General features: G+C 43.9%; 1 protein-coding gene across 3 annotated transcripts in view; it reads right to left on the bottom strand.

The window, feature by feature from the left end:
* Nucleotides 1-24514, bottom strand: part of STXBP4 (syntaxin binding protein 4) — a 133896-nt gene that overhangs the window by 53564 nt on the left and 55818 nt on the right. For all 3 annotated transcript variants that reach the window (XM_035103825.3, XM_088661372.1, XM_088661373.1), the window contains 3 exons: nucleotides 22665-22781; nucleotides 20945-20994; nucleotides 18129-18262 (listed from right to left, as the gene is read on the bottom strand). In XM_035103825.3, coding sequence (XP_034959716.3) covers nucleotides 18129-18262; nucleotides 20945-20994; nucleotides 22665-22781 — 301 coding nt within the window. The remainder of the gene's footprint in view (nucleotides 1-18128; nucleotides 18263-20944; nucleotides 20995-22664; nucleotides 22782-24514) is intronic.

Below are 24514 nucleotides of genomic sequence, written 5' to 3'. Positions count from 1 at the left end.
TCAAAGGAAACCAGCTGAAGTCCTCTGTATCTGTTGGTGAGATTGACTGGGAAAGAGGGGCTAAGGGAAATTGGCAATTAAGTTCAATAGGTTTAGGAACTAAGTTTCATCAACCAGCCTAATGCAAACCTCTGTCATTTAAAGATACTGTATACCCTTATTACAGCAAATCGAAGTAATAGTAGCAAAGTATAACAAAGAATACAATTGTCGCAAATAAAGAATACAATTGTCACTTTTATTTAACCTAATTGTAAACGTTTGTTTGACTTGCTTTGTATCATGAAATTGCCACAGCTACCCCCCCCCCAATCTGACCGGGTTGCGCCAGCCACTCTGAGTGGCTTCCAACATATATAAAAACATAATAAAATATTAAGCTTCACTATACAGGGCTACCTTCAGATGTCTTAGAAAGGTTGTATAGTTACTTCTCGACATCTGATGGGGGGGGGTGTTCCACAGGGTGGGCGCCACTACCAAGAAGGTCCTCTGTCTGGTTCCCTGTAGCTTCATTTCTCGCAGTGAGGGAACCACCAGAACCACTTCTGCTTCCCTTATGCTGGATTGTTGCTATAATGATCTTCTGGGGGCAGGGGATGCAAAGTCCAAACATACAAGAGAGGCTGATGCTACTCTACCAGTTTGAGTCAGCCCTAATACTGAGTGAGTGGCAAGGGAACTTTCAAAGCAGCCTTTTCGAAGCACCAGGACTTTCCTTGTGGTAGATGGTGGTGCCCCAGTTCCGGCTGTCAGGACGTACCCATTAGGAAATAAGACAGAGGCTTGTGTATGTGACTACAGCAAGCAAGGATCCTCTATGCACAGAAATGGAAGGAGGAGAGAATGCCCTCAGAGGAAGAATGGTTGATGAAAATCTTGGAAGAAGCAGAGGCGGCCAAACTGTTGGCACTAAGAGACACAAGTTTAGAATCCTTTAAAGAAGACTGGAAGCCCTTTCTACTGTATTTAAAATGCTATTTCCCATATGCGAAGATCACAGTGGGGTTTGAAGTGCAAGAAAATAGCAGGATATATTAAGGAACACGTTAAAGAGGATGAAATTAGATAAGACGGAACATTAAAATGCAATTTTATGCGATTTGGGTTATAAACATCGATGTTGGGTGAGCAGGAAGCCGCTAGTCTTGTTGAACTGGAAGATAACTGTTGAGGAACAAATGCAATTGGATATATATATATATATAATTTTTAAAAAGAAAACAGGACAGCTGGGAGTTTGAAGCCACCAACTACCACGAGGAGTGGATCAGAAACTCGAAAAGGTGGTTGAAGAGGAAGAGAAGGTGTTAAGAAAATGGGCCCCAGAAAATAGCCAATCTGGAATCCATAGCTGTTGTTGTTGTTGTTGTTGTTGTTGGGGCCCCAGAAAATAGCCAGTCTGGAATCCATTGTTGTTGTTGTTGTTGTTGTTGTTGTTGTTGTTGTTGTTGTTGTTTTGTTACAAGAACTCCTCACTTAGCATTTCACATTTCTCTTGGACAGGTTGTATCTGTTTCTTATTTATAACACTCGGCTACATCAGCTGTTCATATGCTTCTACTGCTCATCGTGGGGGTGGGAGCATTGATGGCTGGTTCTTCAGAGCCTTCGTGGGCACAGAAGTGTTTGATACCCTCCTATTCCCTGCCCCCTTGCTGATAACTGCTATGAGTGAAAGTCAATTCACTCTGCGCAAAGCTGGCATCAACAGGATTCATTTAAGGAGCCTGGCAGGTGTTGGGTGGCATTGGAATTCAACAACCAGCCCACAGGCAAGCTGCAGAGCACCAGTGACAGTGGGGGCAGGCGTCACTGGCCGGCTGGTGTTAAAGAGCGCTCTCTAAATGCTGCCTGGGAGACAGATGGCTGGGGCCCTGATCCTGCAGCTAAGAAGCTGGCAGAGCAAACAGCTCTCCAGCACAATGCAATGAGCTTGCAGTGCAATACAATGACATCACTGGAACTGGAGAGCCAGTCAACAGGATGTCTCATGGCAGATGGGTTAAGAGGTGGATTGGAGTTCGCAACTGGCAGGATCAAGGACAACAACCCAGAGCTGAGCCAGCGAACGGTGAGAGCTGGCAGAAGAAGTCCTAGATGTTTGGAAGACCTTTCAAAAGGCAGCAGCGGGGAAATTCATTGCATGCTTGAGGGCAGTCAGATGAGCTTCAGTAAGGGATATGGTCTTCAAGGACAGAATGGGTAAGAAGCCATCACTCAACCTGGGTGATTTGGTAGGCTGCGCCAGTAGGGCCAGCTTTGATACCTAGAAAGTAAGTATATGGATAATCTATCTGGAGGATATTTGTATTTAGAGGAGTTAGTGATCTAACTCCTTCCTGCCCCCCTGTTCCTTCCTTTTCCCAATCTTCTGTTAAGCTCTTTGATGGCTGAGAACAGCCTTTAATGTCCTAATCTGTTGGAAGGAAGAGATAGTGATGAGTACTTTCTTTGATGCTGGACATTGTCTGGAGAAAGTGAAGCACTGGCAGAGGGTGGCTAATGAATAATCTGCACTAGCCACACGGCAAGACATACGGCCTGGCAAGCTATCTATAAATCGGATGATTTTGGGTAGGGTTTGGGAAAAGCTCGTGCACGGACTGATGGCCATGGGGCCATGCAAACTCACTCACTTGTGTTTTTTATTGCTTCTGAATCTCATTCTAAAAGAACCACTTTGCACTTGGCAAGACAGTGAGGGGCTGCCTTGTAACCACACACACACACACACACACACACACACACACACACACACACACAGAGAGAGAGAGAGAGAGAGAGAGAGAGAGAGAGAGAGAGAGAGAGAGAGATATGGAGATGAAGAGAAAGAACAGTCCTCAGCGAAAAAAGCTCTGCTATAATCAAACAGCACATTGTAGAAACTAAACCCTGCTCTTAAACCCCTTACTGCTTGAGGATATGGTTAGGGACACCTAATGGTGCATTAGTTCCAGTTTTGCGCATGATGTAAAACTTTGTCTCAACAGAGAATTAAAAGTGTGAGAAACAATGGATAAGTGTGGAGCCTTTAGCACAAGGGTTATTCTTGCACAAACACCATTCAATATGAACATGGCTAACAAAGGAGCAGAGAGATCACAGAAAATATTTTGGAATCTGATCACCCCCAAGAAATTGGAAAGTATGGTTACAGACCACAATCTGTAAACTTAGTTTCTACGTTTATGTACACGTGCACGCACGCACGCACACACACACACACACACACACACACACACACAAAAACCCCATCATTTGTCTTGCCTACAGAAATGTCACAATGTTGCTTTTGTGAAGATGGCACACAGCACGCTGCATCCTCAGTGATGGACTGCATTTTTGAACATCTTATCTTTTCAAAGTGTTCAGCCGACTAAACCGAAGGGAGCTTGTGGGGAGGGCGGAGGGGTGGAGAAGGTAAAGTGATGTTTCAAAAGCAAAACTAAGGCCCCTTTTCAAAGGCCTACCAAATGGCAAGTAATGACTGCTGTAAACGTTCAGTGTAGCAAACAGGAGATCGACTCGATTCAAACCAACATATGGTTCACATGGAGAGTCTACAAAACATGAAGGCAGATGAAAATAGCACTTGCAAGTGTGACACTGCAATAGAGATTTGAAACACTGGCAGTAGGAAGCTAGCCTGGTGTGTCTGTCCAATTCTCTCTCAAATTCTCACACTCTGAGCACTTATGGAGAACTCTAAATGTCCTCAAATGCAGGCAGCGGAAGGAGGGCTTGCTGATCAGAAGGTTGGCGGTTCGAATCCCTGTGACGGGGTGAGCTCCCGTTGCTCGGTCCCAGCTCCTGCCAACCTAGCAGTTCGAAAGCACATCAAAATGCAAGTAGATAAATAGGAACCGCTACAGCGGGAAGGTAAACGGCATTTCCGTGCGCTGCTCTGGTTTGCCAGAAGCGGCTTTGTCATGCTGGCCACATGACCTGGAAGCTATACGCAGGCTCCCTCGGCCAATAATGCGAGATGAGCGCGCAACTCCAGAGTCAGTCACGACTGGACCTAATGGTCAGGGGTCCCTATACCTTTACTTTAGGATTCAAAATACAGAAAAGGAGAAATAAAATGTGTGCATGCATGCGCGCCCATGCATCCCCATTTACACCTAAGCAAAACTGGGTTTTAAGAGATGGCGGGGCACCTAGTCTACCATGGAAAGTTAGTCAATCCTCCCCCCCCTTTTTGGACAGAGGGCACGTTTCAAATTTTGAGAAAGTGCCGTGGCCTCCAGTCAAAAAACAGCTGCTGTGGGGGACATGGCGCAAAGCAAAACACCTGCTAAGGGGTGTGTGACATAGCAAATAATAATAATAATAATGGCTGCTATATCTAAAACAGCATAAATAAAAAGAGACAGGACCACAAAACAGTGGAGGGCACAAGCACCTCCATCATCTGCTGCCACACTCGCTCATGAGAAAAGCTCTTTGCATCTCTCATCTGTGCAGGAGAGGTCAAGCTGGTTGGACAGTGTTCTCGAAGCTACGAACATGAGTTTGACCAAATTGCGGGAGGCAGTGCAAGACAGGAGTGCCTGGCGTGCTATGGTCCATGGGGTCACGAAGAGTCGGACACGACTAAACGACTAAACAACAACAACAACAAAGCAGGGAGAACAGTCTTTCAAGCATTGTGGGGGGATTTTTTTTTCTGAGACCCTTTTGCAGCTCCCACAGGAGGTGCAACTCCTTTGATTCACATGGAAGAACCAGCTAAAAGACCACTTAGGCTTAAGCATTTGGCTTTAAACAGAGACATCTATCTATACAGCAGACACTATAGCAAAGTTCTTCTTCCTATCTCTATGCCGAAGTCTGATAGTACGGCATCTATTCCACTTTATGTAGCCTGTAAACTGGTTTGAGCAATCGGATGGGAGCTGTGCCAATGAAGAAAAATCAACCGCGGCTCAGCCTAAGGAGGAATCCAGATTGCAGAATGCCAGGTGAAAAGACGGCAGCGTGCATTAAGTGGCTTCGGATTAAAGAGCATTATACTGCCTGGGTATGCAAAGCATCAGTTCGCTTCACTCTTTAAACTTTTGCGAAGGCCGTAAATATTTAAGGAACAATTTATTGTGTCTTTCAAGCAGCACGCTGTGATGACTACAGATCCTGACGCAGGCAAACTCACAGATCTCCTCGGGCTTTTCTGTTTCTTAGGAAACGCATTTCTCCCAAAGCAAAGCAAAACAAAACAACATTCACCTGCACATTCGGAAGGACTGAGTTCATAAGGTGACAGTAAAGGCCGTTTTACCCATACCAAGATGCTAGCTGTTTGGCATCACCTCCAGACCAGGTAACCAGGAAAAGCATACTATCTCTCTCCCCCCCCCCCCCCGCAAAAGAATAAAGACCTCAAGGGCAGTGACATTTAAATCTATTAAGTTTCGGGTGTTTTTTAAACACACACACACACACACACACACACACACACACACACACACACACACACACACATTACTGAGAAGCTTTATGAGGTTCACAATCTGAGCCAAGGCAAGTTTGTTCTGATTTAGCACTAAAGAGCGGGTGGAAGCGGCAAGCCAAATGCAAAACTGCTGGGACCCTTGCTTTCTAGGCATGGAACAACTGGGCAAGCCGTATTAAAGGCACACAAGCTCTGTCCTCCTTTTGCATCTGCCCACCTGAAGCGTAGCGGAGTAGCTTTCAGACACAGGGAAAGTGTCGAAGCAACGATTCTTCAACATCAACTTCGCTGCACTGGCCATGTTGTGCGGATGCCTGATTATCGTCTTCCAAAGCAACTACTCTATTCCAAACTTAAAAATGGAAAGTGTAATGCTGGTGGTCAACGGAAGAGGTCTAAAGAGTCTCTCAAGGCAAGTCTAAAAAAATGTAGTATGAACACAGACAACTGGGAAACACTGGCCTGCGAGTGCTCCAGGTGGAGAACAGCCTTTACCAATGGTGTCGTGGGCTTTGAAGACACTCAAACTCAGGACGATAGGGAGAAACGTGCTAAAAGGAAGGCACGCTTGGCAAACCCTCTCTGTGATCAACTCACAACTCTGTGATCACCCGGAAACCTATGTCCCCACTGTGGAAGGATGTGTGGATCCAGAATTGGCCTCCACAGCCACTTACGGACTCACTGTTAAGACCGTATTAATGGAAGACAATCTTACTCGGCTATGAGCGATCGCCAAAGAAAAAGAAGACATCCTGTTGCACAGAGCAAGCTTAAAACAGAGCCATATGCACTAGGGCAATTGTTGACAATGCACCCCCAGCATCACTTGACCCACCCAGAAGGAAAACAACAACATCATTCTCATCTATTGAGATTCATTCTCCCTATATTTATTTATGTGTATAATTTTGTCTTTGAAAAAATGTTTCTGAGACACACCGTAGCCCTTTTGATGTTTGGCTATGTAATAAAGAAATATGGATTGACTTTGGAATATTGGTCCATACATCCCTTAGGGAAATACAATCTGGACTATAACAGGCCTGTCTACGGTTGCGATGAAAAACAGCTTTTCTCAAAAATGCAAAAAGCTCCCCCATCAATTTGCCACTCCAGGGCGGGCACCTACATGCTCTTGAGCCATGTAACTTAAAACAGGTACAATTTGATAAGCATAATTTTAAATCAGGGCAAAATAAATCTATTTCCCATGTCAGTATTTGGGATAGTTGTGACCAACAATAACAAAGGGTGTTAGAAGATTCTGCTGATGAATAATCAGACTCATTAGCAGGTAGTGAGGATGTCTCACCCTAAGTTGATCTCTCACTTGGAAAGGTAGAACAGCAACTACTGAAATGAGGGTGAATCTAATGAAACAACTTGCCCCAAAACACCTAGCGATTCTCTGCTTGATCCTGCTTTGTCCTTTCAAAGGATACAGGGCTTAGTATCCTGTATACTTTTCTACACTGGATTAATTTGTCTAGGCAATCCTACACATACTTATGGGTCCTAAAAATATACACTTCAGGTATCGTTAAGTGAAGGCTCTTTTTCTGACAGGTCTCTGGGAAATGACTGTTAAAAAAACAGAGAAAGTGCTTTAATAGTGCTTTTCTGTTTTTATTATCTGTATTTTAATAGATTTGGGTTTTTTACATTGTTTTAATTCTGTAGAGTTTAATTACTGTTTGACGCTTACCTTTCATATGTTTTTTAGCTTTTTGCATTTTATCTGTTGTGTTTTAATTCATATAAGCCACCTTGAATCCCACCTGGAAAAAAAGGTGGGATATAAATAGGATTTATACCTGAGGTCCAAGAAGCGAAGTTACAGGGAACCAGGCAGGGGGGCCTTCTTGGTAGTGGCGCCCACCCTCCCTGTGGAATGCCCTCCCATTCGATGTCAAGGAAATAAACAACGATGTGATTTTTAGAAGACATCTGAAGGCAGCCCTGCATGGGGAAGTTTTTAATGTTTGATGTTTTATTGTGTTTTTCTATTTTGCTGGAAGCCGCCCAGAGTGGCTGGGGCAACCCAGTCAGATCGGCGGCATATAAATTTAAAATTTATTTATTTATAAGTATACCCCATTGAACTCAACAGAGCCAACTTCCACATTGATGTGTACACTGTTAGAGGTTGAGATGTTTCACTACAAACTCTGCTTCACGGTATGATTCCTCCATCCCTCCGCAAAAAACCTGGGACGCTTTAATTCTTTAATCTCAGATTCAGGCTCAACTGAACTTGTACATATATTTGGAATGTTTCCCAAGTCAGAATGAACCCAGGGGGACGATGCTCAATCTTTAAATCCTTCTCTGTGCAGCTATTTTTAACTTCCAGGTTCAGAAAATGGATCCACCCTCTGGCCCCAGAGCTTTCTAACCAATTCCTACCTATTGCGGTCGACACAACCAGATGTTAAGTCTTCAGCTGCATTTAGGACTAAAGGTTTCTTTTGCATGACTTCTCGCGCAGCCTGCTGGAAGTAATTTAATGTGGCAGAACATTTCCATCCGCATTTCCTCCATCGCCCTCCTCATCTCAGACAGAATCTTTGTTGCTAAATAGTCAAGAGCTATTGACTATGGAAAAGTGTGCGTTGCTGACAGAATTCTCTATTGCTTTCCAGTGATGCAACATGTTGCTTGTGTGTGTGTGTGTGTGTGTGTGTGCGCGCGCAATCAGAAGCTGTGATCTCAAATCAAATTAGCCTGTCATAATGTATCTCTGCTCCTGTGCTCCAAGCTTTGCTGACATGTTGTGAAAACCTGGCAACATCTGAACACATTCTTTATATATTTCTGTATGCATAGAACAAGGAAACAAGTCCCATATCTGATAAGCGAAGGCACTCAATTGAAGCTTAGCCATTTTTCATTGGGATTACTTTAGAGGGTGGAAGCCTCCTCCAATTAATCATTCAGAATTCTATCTTGAGGAGCTGCCGATCCTGGTCCGACTGCACTGGCTACCAATGAGTTTCCAGGTCCAATTCAAAGTGCTGGTTTTGACCTATAAAGCCTTAAATGGCCTAGGACTGCAATACCTCAAGGACCGCCTCTTTCCATATGAACCTACCCAGAACCTAAGATCATCTTCTGCGGCCCTCCTTCATGTGCCTCCTCCTTGAAAAGTCCGGAGGGTGGCAACACGAGAACGGGGCCTTCTCTGCAGTGGCTCCCCATCTATGGAATGCTCTCCCCAGGGAAGTTCGCCTGGCGCCTTCATTATACAGCTTTAGGCACCAGGGGAAAAAAATGTTCCTTTTTAACCAGGCCTTTGGTTGACCTGATCAACATCCTATATCCTTTTAAACTAAGTCTCTTTTTTGGAGGGGGGGGGGGGTTATTGGGTAATTGCTTTTATTTTGATTTTATATATTGTGATCATTTTGTGAACCACCCTGAGATCTCCGGGTGTAGGGCGATATATAAATTCAATAAATAAAAATACTGAAAATCACTGAGAGGTCTAGGGAATCTGGTACGGCAGTGTTCTTCCCATCCATTGACTATGGAAAAATGTGCATATCACACAACACTGCCTGAAGTTGTCCAGCCACCACTCGCTCCACCGCCCTGCCCCAAAACAGAGACAGGGCAGTAATTTTTTCACACTAAAGGAACCAAAAATTTGCCTTCTTCAAAAGAGGTTTGACCACTGCCTCCTTTAGGACAGCAGGGACTGCCCTACCCCTCAAGGAGGCAATCACATAGAATCACAAAGTTGGAAGGGACCCTGAGGATCATCTAGTCCAACCTCCCACAATGCAGGAATATGCAGCTGTCCTGTAAGGGGATCGAACCTGCAACCTTGGCAATATCAGCACCTGCAAAGTTCACCTACTTGTTTTAGTATCACATGATAATCTACACTGAACCTAAACTGAAGATTGAATTATAGTAATTCTGAAGGATAGGAAAATTACAGGAATACGTCCAGGAAGTGCTATTACTGAAAGGTATTATAACTCCCATTATATTTTGCTTCCTGTCTAGAAAACGAATCAAGTCAGTGCCTGACCATCAGTTCTGAAGGCAGAATGTGTTTAGCAAGCTGTTCAGATAGCCATCCTAAGGAGAAAGTGTCTAGGGTGAATTTATACATTGTTATTTTCCAATTTAAGGTGTCTTTCTGCTGTCACCCCACAATGAAAATTCACACAGAGCCTGGTTTTATCAATGAGTTCCATTTAGTTGCCTGGTCATGGCAGTACAGGATTAATATTTTTAATAAATTATGGGGCGTATGACCACTGTGTGAAGTGACTGCAAGGAAACAACTTGCATGAAAACTGTGATTGTGTGAACACACCTTTAGTTTTCCTTTTAGAGGTGTGGGTGTGTGTCACAACTTACACAGGGAGCAATCTATATAGAGGGGAAAGCCAAATCCAAAAATATAGAAGAGGGCTTGGTGCCTTAGGATAGATCTGCAGATTTGGAGCAATGGAAGAGTACCAAGAGCTCACCTCAAAGCCTTATGACATGGTTTCAGTGCAGAATCACCTTTCAGGGATCAGGATTTCGGAGTAGGCTGGGCTTTTTATATGCAGGGATGCTAGTTATGAGTGTAGGGGGCCAATATTGGTATCTTCCCATCAGTCTCATATGAAAACACACCTGTCTAATCATGGCCGTCTTAATTTCATGATATAATATTCTGAGTATGGATCGTAATGAGTGAGGGTTGGATTTTATCCAGGGAAGAAGGTATATTATTTTCCCCCCATTAGCCAGTCTGGCATTGAAAGTTAGCAGCCATGCCATTCACTTCCTATTCTCTAAGAGGGTTTAAGAAACCAGCCTTTCAACAATTTTGCCAGTGGATGTTTTCAAAGCAAATTTCCTGGTCTTGCTGTTGTATTGTAAAAACATTTCCAGCTTTCTTCCACCCAGCTGCTAGTGACGCTGAAAATTTCAGCAAGGTCACAACGGAAACAAAAGGTGAACTGAATATTGCGTAAACATCATATTCTTCCGGAATCTCTGATAACTGAAGCTTTACGCAGTCTTGAGAGAGTGTATTTTCCCTTATGATCCATCATTTTAGCTATTGAGGCTTTGCAGTGCATTGAATTCGCATGCACAGCTAAATCTACAAGGACTCAGAACTTTGTAGAGTGTGTCTCCTTTTCCGCCACCACATCTACAGAGGTTTTTGCAGGTGTCACATTCCAGATTTAATTTGAGTGCATTTTACTGCGCTGGTGCATATTTGGTTCGGATTAATCCCAAAGTGAAGTGAACCACTATAAAGAGAATCGGGCTGTTCTTCAAAGCAGATTCAACAGACTTGGGCTCTTTCTGGGAGCTTCTGGACTCATTAAAAATTATCTGTGGTGGTATAACCATGAAAACTGGTGTCTAGATCTTGGGGCATCACACCAGGACTAAGTAACTGTCATCTAGCAATCACGACTTTGCCATGTTGAAAAGGGACATAAGAATCTGGCCTAAAGTGACCACTATACAGTGGTACCTTGGGTCTCAAACTTAATCCGTTCCGGAAGTCCGTTCCAAAACCAAAGCGTTCCAAAACCAAGGCGTGCTTTCCCATAGAAAGTAATGCAAAATGGATTAATCTGTTCCAGACTTTTAAAAACAACCCCTAAAACAGCAATTTAACATGAATTTTACTATCTAACGAGACCATTGATCCATAAAATGAAAGCAATAAATAATGTACTGCAGTCACACAATCAATCAATCAGTAGCTGAATTGTGTTCCACACAGTCACGAAAACAACAAAAAAGAGCCACAAAAACAAAAACGCAAAATAATTAGCAAGAACAGACAGACCTCAGTGTAACACTCAAAACAGAGCACGTTCGGCTTCCGAAAAGGATTTGCAAATTGGAACACTTACTTCCGGGTTTGCAGGGTTTGGGTTCCAAGTTGTTTGAGTACCAAGGCGTTTGAGAACCAAGGTACCACTGTATTAAGAAATATTCAGTGATTTTTTTCTTATGGAAGTACCAGTTGGCCTGCATCTTGCTTCAACCGAGTTTTTAAAAGGAATGTATTATGTAGAACCTTCCTTTTTTTGGCAGAATTATCCGTCTCCTGTAAACCTTTTGCTATCGCCTATGTCCTTCAGTGAGTTGGGAAACTCATTCTGCTTGCATAATCGAGGTCAACTATTATTTCTCTCAGTTGACTCTAGAATATGAGGGCAATTAACTATTCTCTCCCAACTTAAAGCGAATGGATAATTACTATTATGACTATAGCAAGGGGTTTTTTTGGGGGGGGGGCTAATTGAAGAGGCAAATTATACACTTCTCTCTCCAGAAATGTTGCCACCACAGCTCAAATGCTGAGCGACTCATGAATAGCTTGAACCAAGAATGGACCACACTTCTCAGAACAACATCTGTAACAACTAAATTGTAGGGGAAACATGTTGTTTGTTGTTTAGTCATTTAGTCGTGTCCGACTCTTCGTGACCCCATGGACCAGAGTACACCAGGCGCTCCTGTCTTGCACTGCCTCCCACAGTTTGGTCAAACTCATGTTGGTAGCTTCAAGAACACTGTCCAACCATCTTGTCCTCTGTCGTCCCCTTCTCCTAGTGCTCCATCTTTCCCAACATCAGGGTTTTTTCCAGGGAGTCTTCTCTTCTCATGAGGTGGCCAAAGTATTGGAGCCTCAGCTTCAGGATCTGTCCTTCCTGTGAGCACTCAGGGCTGATTTCCTTCAGAATGGATAGGTTTGATCTTCTTGCAGTCCATGGGACTCTCAAGAGTCTCCTCCAGCACCATAATTCAAAAGCATCAATTCTTCGGCCTTCTTTATGGTCCAGCTCTCACTTCCATACATCACTACTGGGAAAACCATAGCTTTAACTATACGGACCTTTGTCGGTAAGGTGATACCTCTGCTTTATAAGATGCTGTCTAGGTTTGTCATTGCTTTTCTCCCAAGAAGCAGGCGTCTTTTAATTTCGTGACTGCTGTCACCATCTGCAGTGATCATGGAACTCAAGAAAGTAACATCTCTCACTGCCTCCATTTCTTCCCCTTCTATTTGCCAGGAGGTGATGGGACCAGTGGCCATGATCTTGGTTTTTTTGATGTTGAGCTTCAGACCATATTTTGCGCTTTCCTCTTTCACCCTCACTAAAAGGTTCTTTAATTCCTCCTCACTTTCTGCCATCAAGGTTGTGTCATCAGCATATCTGAGGTTGTTGATATTTCTTCCAGCAATCTTAATTCCAGCTTGGGATTCATCCAGTCCAGCCTTTCACATGATGAATTCTGCATATAAGTTAAATAAGCAGGGAGACAATATACAGCCTTGTCATACTCCTTTCCCAATTTTGAACCTTAACAGCATCATCTATTAAAATTTTAAATAGTTCAGCTGGAATACCATCACTTCCACTGGCCTTGTTGTTAGCAGTGCTTTCTAGGGCCCATTTGATTTCACTCTCTGGGATGTCTGGCTCAAGGTCAGCAACCACACTACCTGGGGTGTACGAGACATCCATATCTTTCTGTTATAATTCCTCTGTGTATTCTTGCCACCTCTTCTTGATGTCTTCTGCTTCTATTAGGTCCTTTCCACTTTTTTTCCTTTATTATGGTAATCTTTGTACGAAATGTTCCTTTCATATCTCCAATTTTCTTGAACAGATCTCTGGTTTTTCCCATTCTGTTGTTTTCCTCTATTTCTTTGCATTGCTCATTTAAGAAGGCCCTCTTGTCTCTCCTTGCTATTTTTTGGAAATCTGCATTCAATTTCCCGTATCTTTCACTATCTCCATCGCATTTTGCTTGCCTTCTCTCTCTATTTGTAAGGCCTCATTGGACAGCCACTTTGCTTTCTTTCATTTTCTTTTCATTGGGTGGTTTTCGTTGCTGCCTCCTGTATAATGTTACGAGCCTCCATCCATAGTTCTTCAGGCACTGTGTCCACCAAATCTAAATCCTGAAACGTGTTCCTCACTTCCACTGTGTATTCATAAGGGATTTGATTTAGATTGTGTCTTACTGGCCCAGTGGTTTTTCCTACTTTCTTCCGTTTAAGCTGGAATTTTGCCATAAGAAGCTGATGATCTGAGCCACAGTCAGCTCCAGGTCTTGTTTTTGCTGACTGTATAGAGCTTCTCCATCTTTGGCTGCAGAGAATATAATCAATCTGATTTTGATGCTGCCCATTTGGTGATATCCATGTGTAGAGTTGTCTCTTGTGTTGTTGGAAAAGAGGGTTTGTGATGACCAGCTTGTTCTCTTGACAGAACTCTATTAGCCTTTGCCCTGCTTAATTTTGAACTCCAAGGCCAAACTTGCCAGTTGTTCCTTTTATCTCTTGATTCCCTACTTTAGCATTCCAATACCCTGTAATGAGAAGAACATCCTTCCTTGGTGTCATTTCTAGAAGGTGTTGTAAGTCTTCATTGAATTGTTCTAAAACTCCATGGACAAAGACAACGGGAAACATGTTAAAGAGACATTAAAGGTAACAATAACTGATTTCATTCCATCAAAATACCTTCAACCAACATTTGCCAGTGTCCCCCAGTTTCAATGTTTTGGTTGAAAAACTCAGATTTCCGGAAAGTGGAAGGGTTTTTTTTTTTTTTTGAGGCAGGCTTTGAAAAATATTATTTTTAAGCCACTTCAAGTCTATGCCTGCTGCCCTCCTAACTGCCAGTGCAAAGATAGCATCAGCTAGCAGAAGAGTTGGGGACAGCAAAGGATATTTTATTTTTAGGCACCTGCTAAGTAAAATGTTTATTGTTAAGTGTACACTTCATTAAAATTGTGTGCAGCATTGCTTTGTTTTTCAGAGAAATAGTAATTCATCATGTTTCATTTCCCCCCTCTTTCGAACAGGACTTGGCAACCTGCGACCACCAAGATGTTGTTAGATTCCCAGCTCCCATCATCAGCACAACCAACGTTGGGAGCTGAAGTCCAAAAAATATCTGGACAGGCCACAACCAGGTTGTGTCCTGGTTCCCATCCAAAACACACAGACAGAGGCTCTTGCCTGTCACATAAGAAAGAGACATTTATTAAGGAAAGTAATGGCACAGGCTCGGCAACAGAAACAGTGCTCAGGTGTCACGATTCAGAAATTCAGGAGCCGGGCAAGTAGTTCAGAACTCGGTGGAAGTGACCAAAATGTCCCAACAAGTTTCTCCATGCCTCCTGCCAAACTTTTAACGATGACATGGGGTGACTCACTTGTGAGACTCTCTCCCCTTGCGGGAATGAGATGCTTGGTTCTAGGCGACATGACCATGCCCTCTAGTTCAGTCACTGCTGCCAGATGTTCAGTCTACCCCCTCAACTGATCAAGACCCTCCCTCAGTTCTCACTGAGGTGATTGATTGATTGATTGAATTTATATACAGCCCTATACATGGAGATCTCAGGGCAGTTCACAGAAAATATCACAATATATAAAATCAAAATCAAAACAATAACCCAATACCCACCCCCCAAAAGAGCCACACCTTAAAAGGGTATAGGATGTCAATCAGGTCAAACAAATGCCTGGTTTAAAAGGAACCAGGTGTATAAAGGTGTATAATGAAGGCGCCAGGCGAACTTCCCTGGGGAGAGCATTCCACAAATGGGGAGCCACTGCAGAGAAGGCCCATTCTTGTGTTGCCACCCTCCGGACTTTTCAAGGAGGAGGCACACGAAGAAGGGCCTCAACAGATGATCTTAGGGTCTGGGTAGGTTCATATGGAAAGAGGCGCTCCTTGAGGTATTGCGGTCCTAAGCCGTTATCTGATCTGCAGAAGGATTGGAGGCGAGAGCTGTCATCTCTGCTTCCCTCTCCAAAGCAGGGAAGCCAGGGTGGAGAGGGTAGACCACCTTTCCTGTAACCCAGGTTCCTACCCTCCAGCCCCCTCCCCTCATTTCTTCCTATTCCTCCTTCATCTGACCCCATCAATCCAAGCCCAACCCCGGCGGCGTTGTGGGGCTCACGAAAGGTTGCCCACCCCTGTTTTAGAACAGCAGTGTCTGAACATCACAGAGTTATGACCAATGATAACTGCTTTCAAAATCCTGCCGCGGCTCCTGCTTTTCTCCCTGCCTCTCGTGGTAAGAGTGCTACTTATCCGTTAGACGTTCCCATTCTCTCCCTTACCTCTTAATTTGGTCTAGCTTGTTAAACAAAGCTACGGAAGCTATGGCAACGTAGCTTAAACCGAAGCTCATGCACCTAGCAATGAGAAGCCTGTAAATAATCTGCCTCCCACACCCAAGAGAAGACACTGCATTCTGTTTCCTGGGAGAGGGGAAAAAGTGGCTAGAGTGACTTTATATACCATCAACTTTTCAAATGTCTTAGTCCATACAAGGGAGGGTAGACAGAAGATTCTGGCAAAATGGGCACTAGCCTATGAAAGCTTATGGCACAGTGAATTTGGCAGCCTAAGGTATCCACTGTAGGGATGTGTATAGTTGCTAGGAGAGGATGCATTTATTAGATATTATCCTTCCTCCCTCATGTTTGTGAGTCCAGCAGAGTGTCATCCCTTTGCAGCTTGAAAGGGAAGCTTAGATAGGCTAGTTTTAGCCTTTGAGTTTAAGGCAGGGGTTCCCAACAAAATTTTCTCGAGGACCCCTCATCGAGCCGCTATTGTGACAAGGACCCCCATTAATTCCTAATCCTAAAATTAAAAAGTGAGAGCCAAATTAAGAGTCTTTTTATATTTTATATTTATACGTTTTTTACAGTTACAACAGAATACTCCATCAGTATACAGTTAGTTTTAATTTTCAATTCTTAATGAGATGAACCACTTTTTAACCAATGGTCCATTGTTAACTACGCGAACTGTAGCTTCCGTGAAAAACAACGTTTTGTTTACAAACACTACTGTTTTGCAAAGAGGCAGTGCGCGCCAAGGAGGAGGGAGGGGAATGGAGAAGACAGGGTACCTGCGCAGTAGCGCACAAATGAAGCCGACGCGCGCAAAGCATCTTGGGGAGGTGAGCGTTAGTAGAATGCGCGCGCTGCCTCTTTGCAAAACAGTAGTGTTTGTAAAGCGCCACCTAACGGCATACAGCAGAACTACTGCCTCTATCTAATTCTAGTTTTGCGCTAGACTCTGCTCATGCAGGAAGCGGCCAAAACAAAAAATCTGTTATCATACGAAATATATTTAATATATTTTTTATTCTAATAGCATCTTGCGGACCCCTCTGGCATAGCTCGCGGACCCCTGGGGGTCCCCGGACCACCTGTTGGGAACCACTGGTTTAAGGAATCCAGGATGCTTTAGGGCAGACTGGATTCTCCTGGTATTTCCTCCCCCCTTTCTCCCCCTTAAAAATATATTCACAAAAACAATCTGGTAAAAGCTAAAAGTAACATTTACCCACTCAGAAAGCTCGCTGATGAGTAACAGATAACGGCAGCTTTGTTCAGGCAAGCTTAAAATGGCAATCCAGTTACAAAGACATACTTTAGTCTAGTTTGAAATGGAGTTCTGCATGGTTCTACATTGCTGGAATGAGGTGAAAGAGCAAAGAGGAAGTGCTCAGCCAGGTGAGATTATGAATGGCTACAGGCAGTGCGAGTGGCTCTCAAGAGTCCTCTCTAGCAAAACTTACAGGAAAACTTTGTGAGCTTCAGCTCCTATCATGTGCCCATCTAGCAAGCATGCATTGTTGGTTTGACTGCATTGTAAATATTTCACAGCCCAAAGGCTTTTCGTTGCTTTCATTCACTGACTGTCCCTTCAAGGTGTGTCAGAACGGGAAAAGAAGCCCACCAAAATAAACTATGGCAGATAACCAAGCTCCGACTCTTGCAATTTATGCATGGAAGAAAAAACTCAGGAAGCCACAACAGCCCACCGGTTTTAAAATAAAACAGCAGGCTTCATATGCCCAAGTCAACATACCCCCTCAGTCATTCACAAATAGGCACTGAAGGTTCGTTTGCTATTGGACTGAGCATGTATAAAGGATATCTTTTGGTGTTAAAAGATCAGGCATCCTGGAGGTGAGCTGCAAAGAAAAGGACACCTGGTCACCTGGGGTCAATTCAGGCTCACTCCAGGTGACCAATTTCAGACTGCACTGCATTATCTCAGAAACATTTTTCCTTTGCCTCAATTTGCTGTTTACGTTCACTCAAGATCACACCTCTGCTTCAAGGAAACACAAGACGACTGCTCAGGAAGTTTGACAATGGCCTTATAACCATACCATCCACACTTCAAGTTCCAAGGACAAGGACAGCTGCAGAGATGTTCCATGTAGCTTTAGTCACTGTTAATTAGGAAGCCACCATCATCTGACCAGTTCAGAAAGCACTATATAATCTCAACATTTGCATCCCAAGTTGCTCTTCTCAACCTTTTGCCTTTCACTTGCTTTGCACATGTTGAACAATATTGCTCCCTAGAACAGGCACAATTACGGAACAGGGGTGTTTGCATTCCATATCAGCAGTTTTCTATTTCAATATCTGAATTCTTAATTCCAAAGCATAAATATTGGAATTACCTGAATTGCTATACCTATTTATTTTCACCCTTTCACTGATTGCTTTTTTCTTTTCCATTTGACAAACCGCACACAGGATGCATGGCACAACCCACAATTAGCCAAACATTTTTCTTTATAAAAAGAGAGAGAGAGAGAAAGAGAGAAAAATGGGGAAAAAACATTTAAGACTCACAGTCTGCTTCTAGAATGGCACGGACAGATTTAGTAAGTTCCTTCGCTTCTGCTGCAAGAGATGCTGGCAGAGTGCGTCCATTCCGTCCCAGGCGTGCAATGAGTGTTTTAGAGGAGAACGTGGCTTTGCTGTCACTGAAGGAGACACACACAAAATGGCCATGTTTTAGTTGCAACACTGCAGCATTCTTGCACATGGTACTGAATGCATGCTCATTTTCAGCTATAACTATGCTGCAATGGTAGTCAAGAGAGTGAGTTAGAAGAAAGCACTGTTCTGAGCCTCCAGCATAGCTTTTTATTTTTAACTAGGTAAAGGTAAAGGGACCCCTGACCATTAGGTCGTCGTGACCGACTCTGGGGTTGTGCGCTCATCTCGCATTATTGGCTGAGGGAGCCGGCGTATAGCTTCCAGGTCATGTGGCCAGCATGACAAAGCCGCTTCTGGCAAACCAGAGCAGCACATGGAAACGCCGCTTACCTTCCCGCTATAGCGGTTCCTATTTATCTACTTGCACTTTGATGTGCTTTCGAACTGCTAGGTTGGCAGGAGCAGGGACTGAGCAATGGGAGCTCACCCCATCACAGGGATTCAAACCGCGACCTTCTGATCAGCAAGCCCTAGGCTCAGTGGTTTAACCCACAGCGCCACCTGGGTCCCCTAGGAAAGTGCTAATGGTGTGTGTGTGTGTGTGTGTGTGTGTGTGTGTGTGTGTGTGTGTAAGGCCAAACCACCCAGTATTAGTACTGAAGGGCAGGCTTTACATCACTGCATCACTGACATCAAGCACAGTGCTTTACTATTTTCCATGTGTCAGTGAATGACAGCTATTATATGGAAGTACGTTCCCAGTACGCTTCCGAGCACAATTCAAAGTGTTGGCCCAGTATACCTGAAGGAGCATCTCCACCCCCGTTGTTCAGCCCAGACACTAAGCTCCAGCTCCGAGGGCCTTCTGGTGGTTCCCTCACTGTGAGAAGTGAAGTTACACAGAACCAGGCAGAGGGCCTTCTCAGTAGTGGCGCCCTCCCTGTGGAACGCCCTTCCATCAGATGTCAAGGAGATAGAGAACTACACAACTTTTAGAAGATATCTGGAGGCAGCCCTGCATCAGGAAGTTTTTAATGTTTGACATTGCATTATGTTTCTATATGTGATGGAAGCCACACAGAATGTGATGGAACCCAGGCAGATCATCGGGATACAAATAACAAGAATAATGAAGAAAGCAAAGAGACATTGATTCCTTCCTTCCAACTGGCATTTGGAGTTGTAATGAGTTTCTATGGCCATTTGGTAGGAACCAGGGCATTTGGCACCCATTCTTTTGGGTATGTCCTGAACACAAACAGGAAAGGAAGCTAAATCCGAGGAACCCTGACTATTTAGAACCTTCTGGTTGGTGTTTCTTTGGGGGGGGGAGAGAGAAGGGGAGAAAAAGGGCCACAGCACAGTGGCAGGCACATGGTTTGCATTCCAAGGGCCACAGGTCCATTCATTGCCAATTTATTCATCTATGTCATTACACGATTCAGACGTTTGCTCCAAAAGTGGCTGGCATCAATTGAAAGCATGAGAAAGGAATATGAGTTTACAAAGACACACGTGGGTTGGGAAGTTGTGAGAAGGAAGCAAGCAAGGAAGGAAGACTTGCCCTCACAACCACCTTTGAACATCCCTCATTTCCTTGAAGTCCCAACCTGGGCAGAACCCATGTTGCCAGCGGCCCTCCAGCCTGAAGAGGTCATATTGCCTTCCTTCGGACTCCAGCTCAGAGGTCATAGCAAAAACCTGGCTGCCACCATACCACCACTCCTAAAACTGGCTGGGCTCCTTTAAGAGTAGAGGTTCCACTCAACAAGAGTGGGGCTAGCTGCTAAGGGGAAGCTGTGGTCCTGCTTAAGCCTCAGGCTGGTTTGATTGTTTTTTTTTGAGCAACAGTCAAGTCTGTTTCCTAGCCAAAGCAGCACTGGGAGCTCTCCAGGGTGCTACCTGCCCTGCTGCTCTTTTGGACCTGGACTTCTGCTTTGCCTCACCTTCCTTTGCTATGGTCTCAATTCTGCTAAGCTTGACTTACTGGCTGAAAAACTGGGCTAGTGACTTGGGGTTCCTGTCATCTATGCCTAGCAGCTCCCCACCCCATTTGTCCACCGGCTGGAGCACTGCCTAGAATGGAACAAAGACTTGCTCTAGATTGCCTGCAAGCATTCTTCCAATTCTTAGGTTTCTATTAATACATGGCGAGTGGTCATTAATGGGTTTTTTAAACCCCAAACTGGTGGCTTTATTTGTAATTTCAACATTCCTGAAAAGAAACAGGTGTTAGCTCAGGCATCCCAACCTGCGGCCCTCCAGATGTTTTGGGACTACAACTCCCATGATCCCTAGCTAACAGGACCAGTGGTCAGAGATGATGGGAATTGTAGTTTAAAACATCTAGAGGGCCGAAGGTTGGGGATGCCTGTGTTAGCTGGACTCAAAACTGAGAACTGGGGTCAAGCGCCCCTTCTACTACAGCCTCAGTTGTGCAGCTATGGGCAAGTCACTGTTTCCTAGCCTCATTTTACTCTGGGTTAAAAGAAAATGCACGACTAATTGTCCTACCACACGGGCCATTCTTAGTATTAACACAATAAAGATGATAAAACTCCTGCAAACTGAAAGCGCTACAAGAAGTGACTAGCAGAAACAGTTATTGTAAGATTCAGAAAATATTTCAATATGTATTTATATCTATTTCTAAATGTTCATTACGTACTTAGGATAATTTCACCAAATAAGCTGCAGTGGCACATACCAATCTTAGGTTTTCTTACCTTAAATTGGTCAATGAAGTAGAGGTATCCGACAGCACTTCCGGCACAACCTGTTGGCAGATAGTCAAGAAATACGGTTTCAGAAAGTTTGCTAGAGCATCATCTTTTTTCTCTGCTTAATAGGTTGCTAAACGTGAAACATCGAGACTTGTGTACCTCGCGCTTAAGATGACCTTTGCCCTGCTGGCTGAAATTCACACCTGACTCGAACCGGTAGCAAAGTTGCTGTTCATCCTAGTGGTTGCAAGATTTTTGAGTTGCGTTCATGAAGATCGGTAGCCTGATCCTACAAGGGCCTGGAAGATTTGTTGCTGCATCAGCACAAGCTAGGCAGCATTCAGCTTCTAGCTGACATTCTATGGTCTCTGCCCACATCACAGAATACTTGTGGCTTGAATCTAAACCAGTGGCGGGCAGATTTCTGGCTTGTTGGATCTACTTTTCTTTTCTTTATTACTAGAAACTCAAGGGCTTCATGTTGTAGCCTTATCAGCTGCTAAGGGTCCTTTAAGTTGCGCCCAGGCAAGACAGAGAGAGCCAATAATGACACCGGGGGTTGAATCCAGAGAAAGAGTTTAATTCTTAATTAATTAAGAGACTCTTGGTGGTTAAGCCTCACGACAAGAGTAAAGAAACACAAATTGCAAAGCTTCTTATACACTTCTTTGGGCTCCTTTTCCCTTCCTTTCTAAATGTGCCTTTCCCCCTCCTTTCTAAATGTGCGCACGCAAGGGGGTCACGCACGCAAGGGGGTCATAAGTACATATAAGGATCTTCCTGTGTCCGGTTTTGTGCATAATAAACATGCTGACTCAACAAAGCCTTCAGCCTTCAGTAAGCCTTCAGTTTACGCGTCAAGCTAGCAACTTCCAGCAGCCTTGAGTAAGACTGCGCGTCAGGCATAGCAGCTGATAAGCCCTTCTGTGTTCCAGACAGGGCCAGCTCATGCGGCCTTGATAGCTTAACATTCTGTCTGGCTTCCCCTTTGGCACACAGAGGCATAGAGGCAAAGAGAAAAGGATTTTAGGGGAAAAAGCATCCCAGGAATATGGGGCTAAGCCACACAGTCAGAATTATACAATGCAGGCTATATGATCAGATTTATAGCTCAATAACACAATTGGCAATTCTCTTCCTACAATGTCAGAGTCGGGTGCAAAAGGCATAGAATTAAATAATTTTGCTCCTCGGAGCACATACTTCAACTGGCTTTCAGTATCAGAGCTGGACCGAGCATCATCTCACACAACAGGCCACTCATTGCATTCATTTGTTTCAACAGCCAAATTCAGGTGGGGAAAAGTCATTTGGTTCCTTTTGCTAAATAGCTGGGAGATGGAGCCACTGAAAGTGACCCAGAGATCTACCAGTAGATTTTGCTTTGAAATCTTTAATGTAATTAAGTAACTTTTAAACACACCACACTACCTATGTTTATGATCTGGCTGCCCTTCAATAACGCCCTCCTTTGCTCACCACAACATTTCTGGCTACAGATTTACTACTTCTAAAGAGGCCTTGCCGCAGCAGTTTGTTTTAAATCTGGACTTCACAAACCGCAGCTGATGAATTCGTTCTTGACTTTTATTGTGCTTGGCTCCAACTGTCAGCTCTTGAGGTATAAAGAAACAAAACCCACACACCCAACAAAAAAAATGAATATAAATCAGCACGCCTTGCTCCTTTCGGGAGAAGGAAGTTGCCCAAAAGCGCCTTTTACCTCAACAAACTGCAGCAGCTTTTCAGTTGCCACCTCAAACATCTTCTTGGCAGTTTCGGATTTTCTCAGCTGGCAATCGAGCACTGTAATCCTCTTCCTTAAATCTTGGATGCTGTCCTGAGGAACAAGAAATTCAGGTAGGCTACAAAGCCAGACGCACAGGAAGTGAGGTGTCGAGGAAAGGCCAGGAAAACTTTACACTAAGTTGGTGCCCAAGAGATATTTTGGACTATAATTCCCAGCTAGCATAGTTTGAAGCATGTTAAAGTTCAAAACATCTAGAGGGAACCAGTTTGGCAAAGTCCACTCTACAAGAATGAGCAGATGGGGGGCTCATTGTATCAAGATCTGGTCCAAATCGCAGGAACTGTACAAAGGGTGCGTGCGTTTTTTGGTTTGTGAGGGGACAAATGGACTTGAAGTCTTTCATGCCACTGGAAGGGAACATCAAAAGAGTAAATCATAATGTAATAATGGTTTGGGTTGCGGACCTAATATATAGAATAAGAGAACAAGAAGAACCTACGTTTAAAGAAGATTGGAAAATGTTTATTGACTATAGGGGGGGGGAATTGTGTACACTTGAAAACGCTGGCAGCATTAAGATAAATTCAACAGTGTAAACAAATTTTGATGGATGTAATAATAGGAACCGCTATAGCGGGAAGGTAAACGGCGTTTCCATATGCTGCTCTGGTTTGCCAGAAGCGGCTTTGTCATGCTGGCCACATGACCTGGAAGCTATACGCCGGCTCCCTTGGCCAATAATGCGAGATGAGCGCGCAACCCCAGAGTCGGTCACGACTGGACCTAATGGTCAGGGGTCCCTTTACCTTTACCTTTAATAATGGAATACCGAATGGTTTAGTTTATGTAAAATACGCAGGGATTTCTGATTTGAAAAACTGCCTCCGAGATATAGATCTCTTTAAAATTAACAATCAGGTCTCTAACATGGTAAGAGAACATAGGAAAAAGTGTATTTCCCTTCCCATTAAACCAAATACACCTTTATTTAAAAACAATATTTTTAAACATTGATTACCTTCCGGGGGGGGGGGGGGATGAATAGGAAACACAGCCTAGCAGGCATCGCAGAACTACAACTCCCATCAACCCCAGCCGGCGTGGTCAACAGTCAGGAATGATGGGAGTTGGAGTGCAACAATCTATGAACCGGCTAGTCACTCTGATGTAGTCCACAATAAGGAGGTGAAGAAATGTATATCACGATAGTGCTTTTGGTGGCATGCAGCTGTAATGTGCGTTGTTTCTCCTGAAATTATGTATTACAAGACAATACAGCAGCTGCATTTCCACTTTATATAATTTCCACTTCTTCCTCTTCAAAAAAATAAATGGCACACGACAAAGGGATGTAAGAAATCATGGTTTGATAATAGTAGTAGGTGCAGTTTTCTGCTGCAATGAACGGAAGCAGAAATACACACACACACACACAATTTCACCTTTATTCCACGCATTATGTCAAATCTTTTCTCAATGCACACACGGGGAAATTATTGTGACCTCAGAGAAAGTCAGCACAATGAAGGGATGATTAAAGGTGACTCATTCTCCCAAAACCTGCACTATTTTAGCCACAGAGACTCTGCACATGTGGAGTGAATATTTCCGAATTAATATTGATCGCCTCCATCTTGCCTTCTGCACCCAGTGTGTGAGAGGTGCATACACTATACAGCAAGACAGGCTAGTTCACAAATCAGATACCCCCATGTGAAAGCTTCTCAGGAGAAAGTAAGGCCATCACTGGTCATATATGGCAGTGCTAGTTTGTGTGAACACAGCATTTAGGAGCCCTTTCACTCTCTTCCCACCCTTCAGCC

The sequence above is a fragment of the Zootoca vivipara genome, chromosome 2 (assembly GCF_965207765.1).
Source record: "Zootoca vivipara chromosome 2, rZooViv2.hap1.1, whole genome shotgun sequence".
In the NCBI taxonomy this organism is placed as follows: domain Eukaryota; kingdom Metazoa; phylum Chordata; class Lepidosauria; order Squamata; family Lacertidae; genus Zootoca; species Zootoca vivipara.
This window is presented reverse-complemented; position numbering and strand designations above follow the sequence as displayed.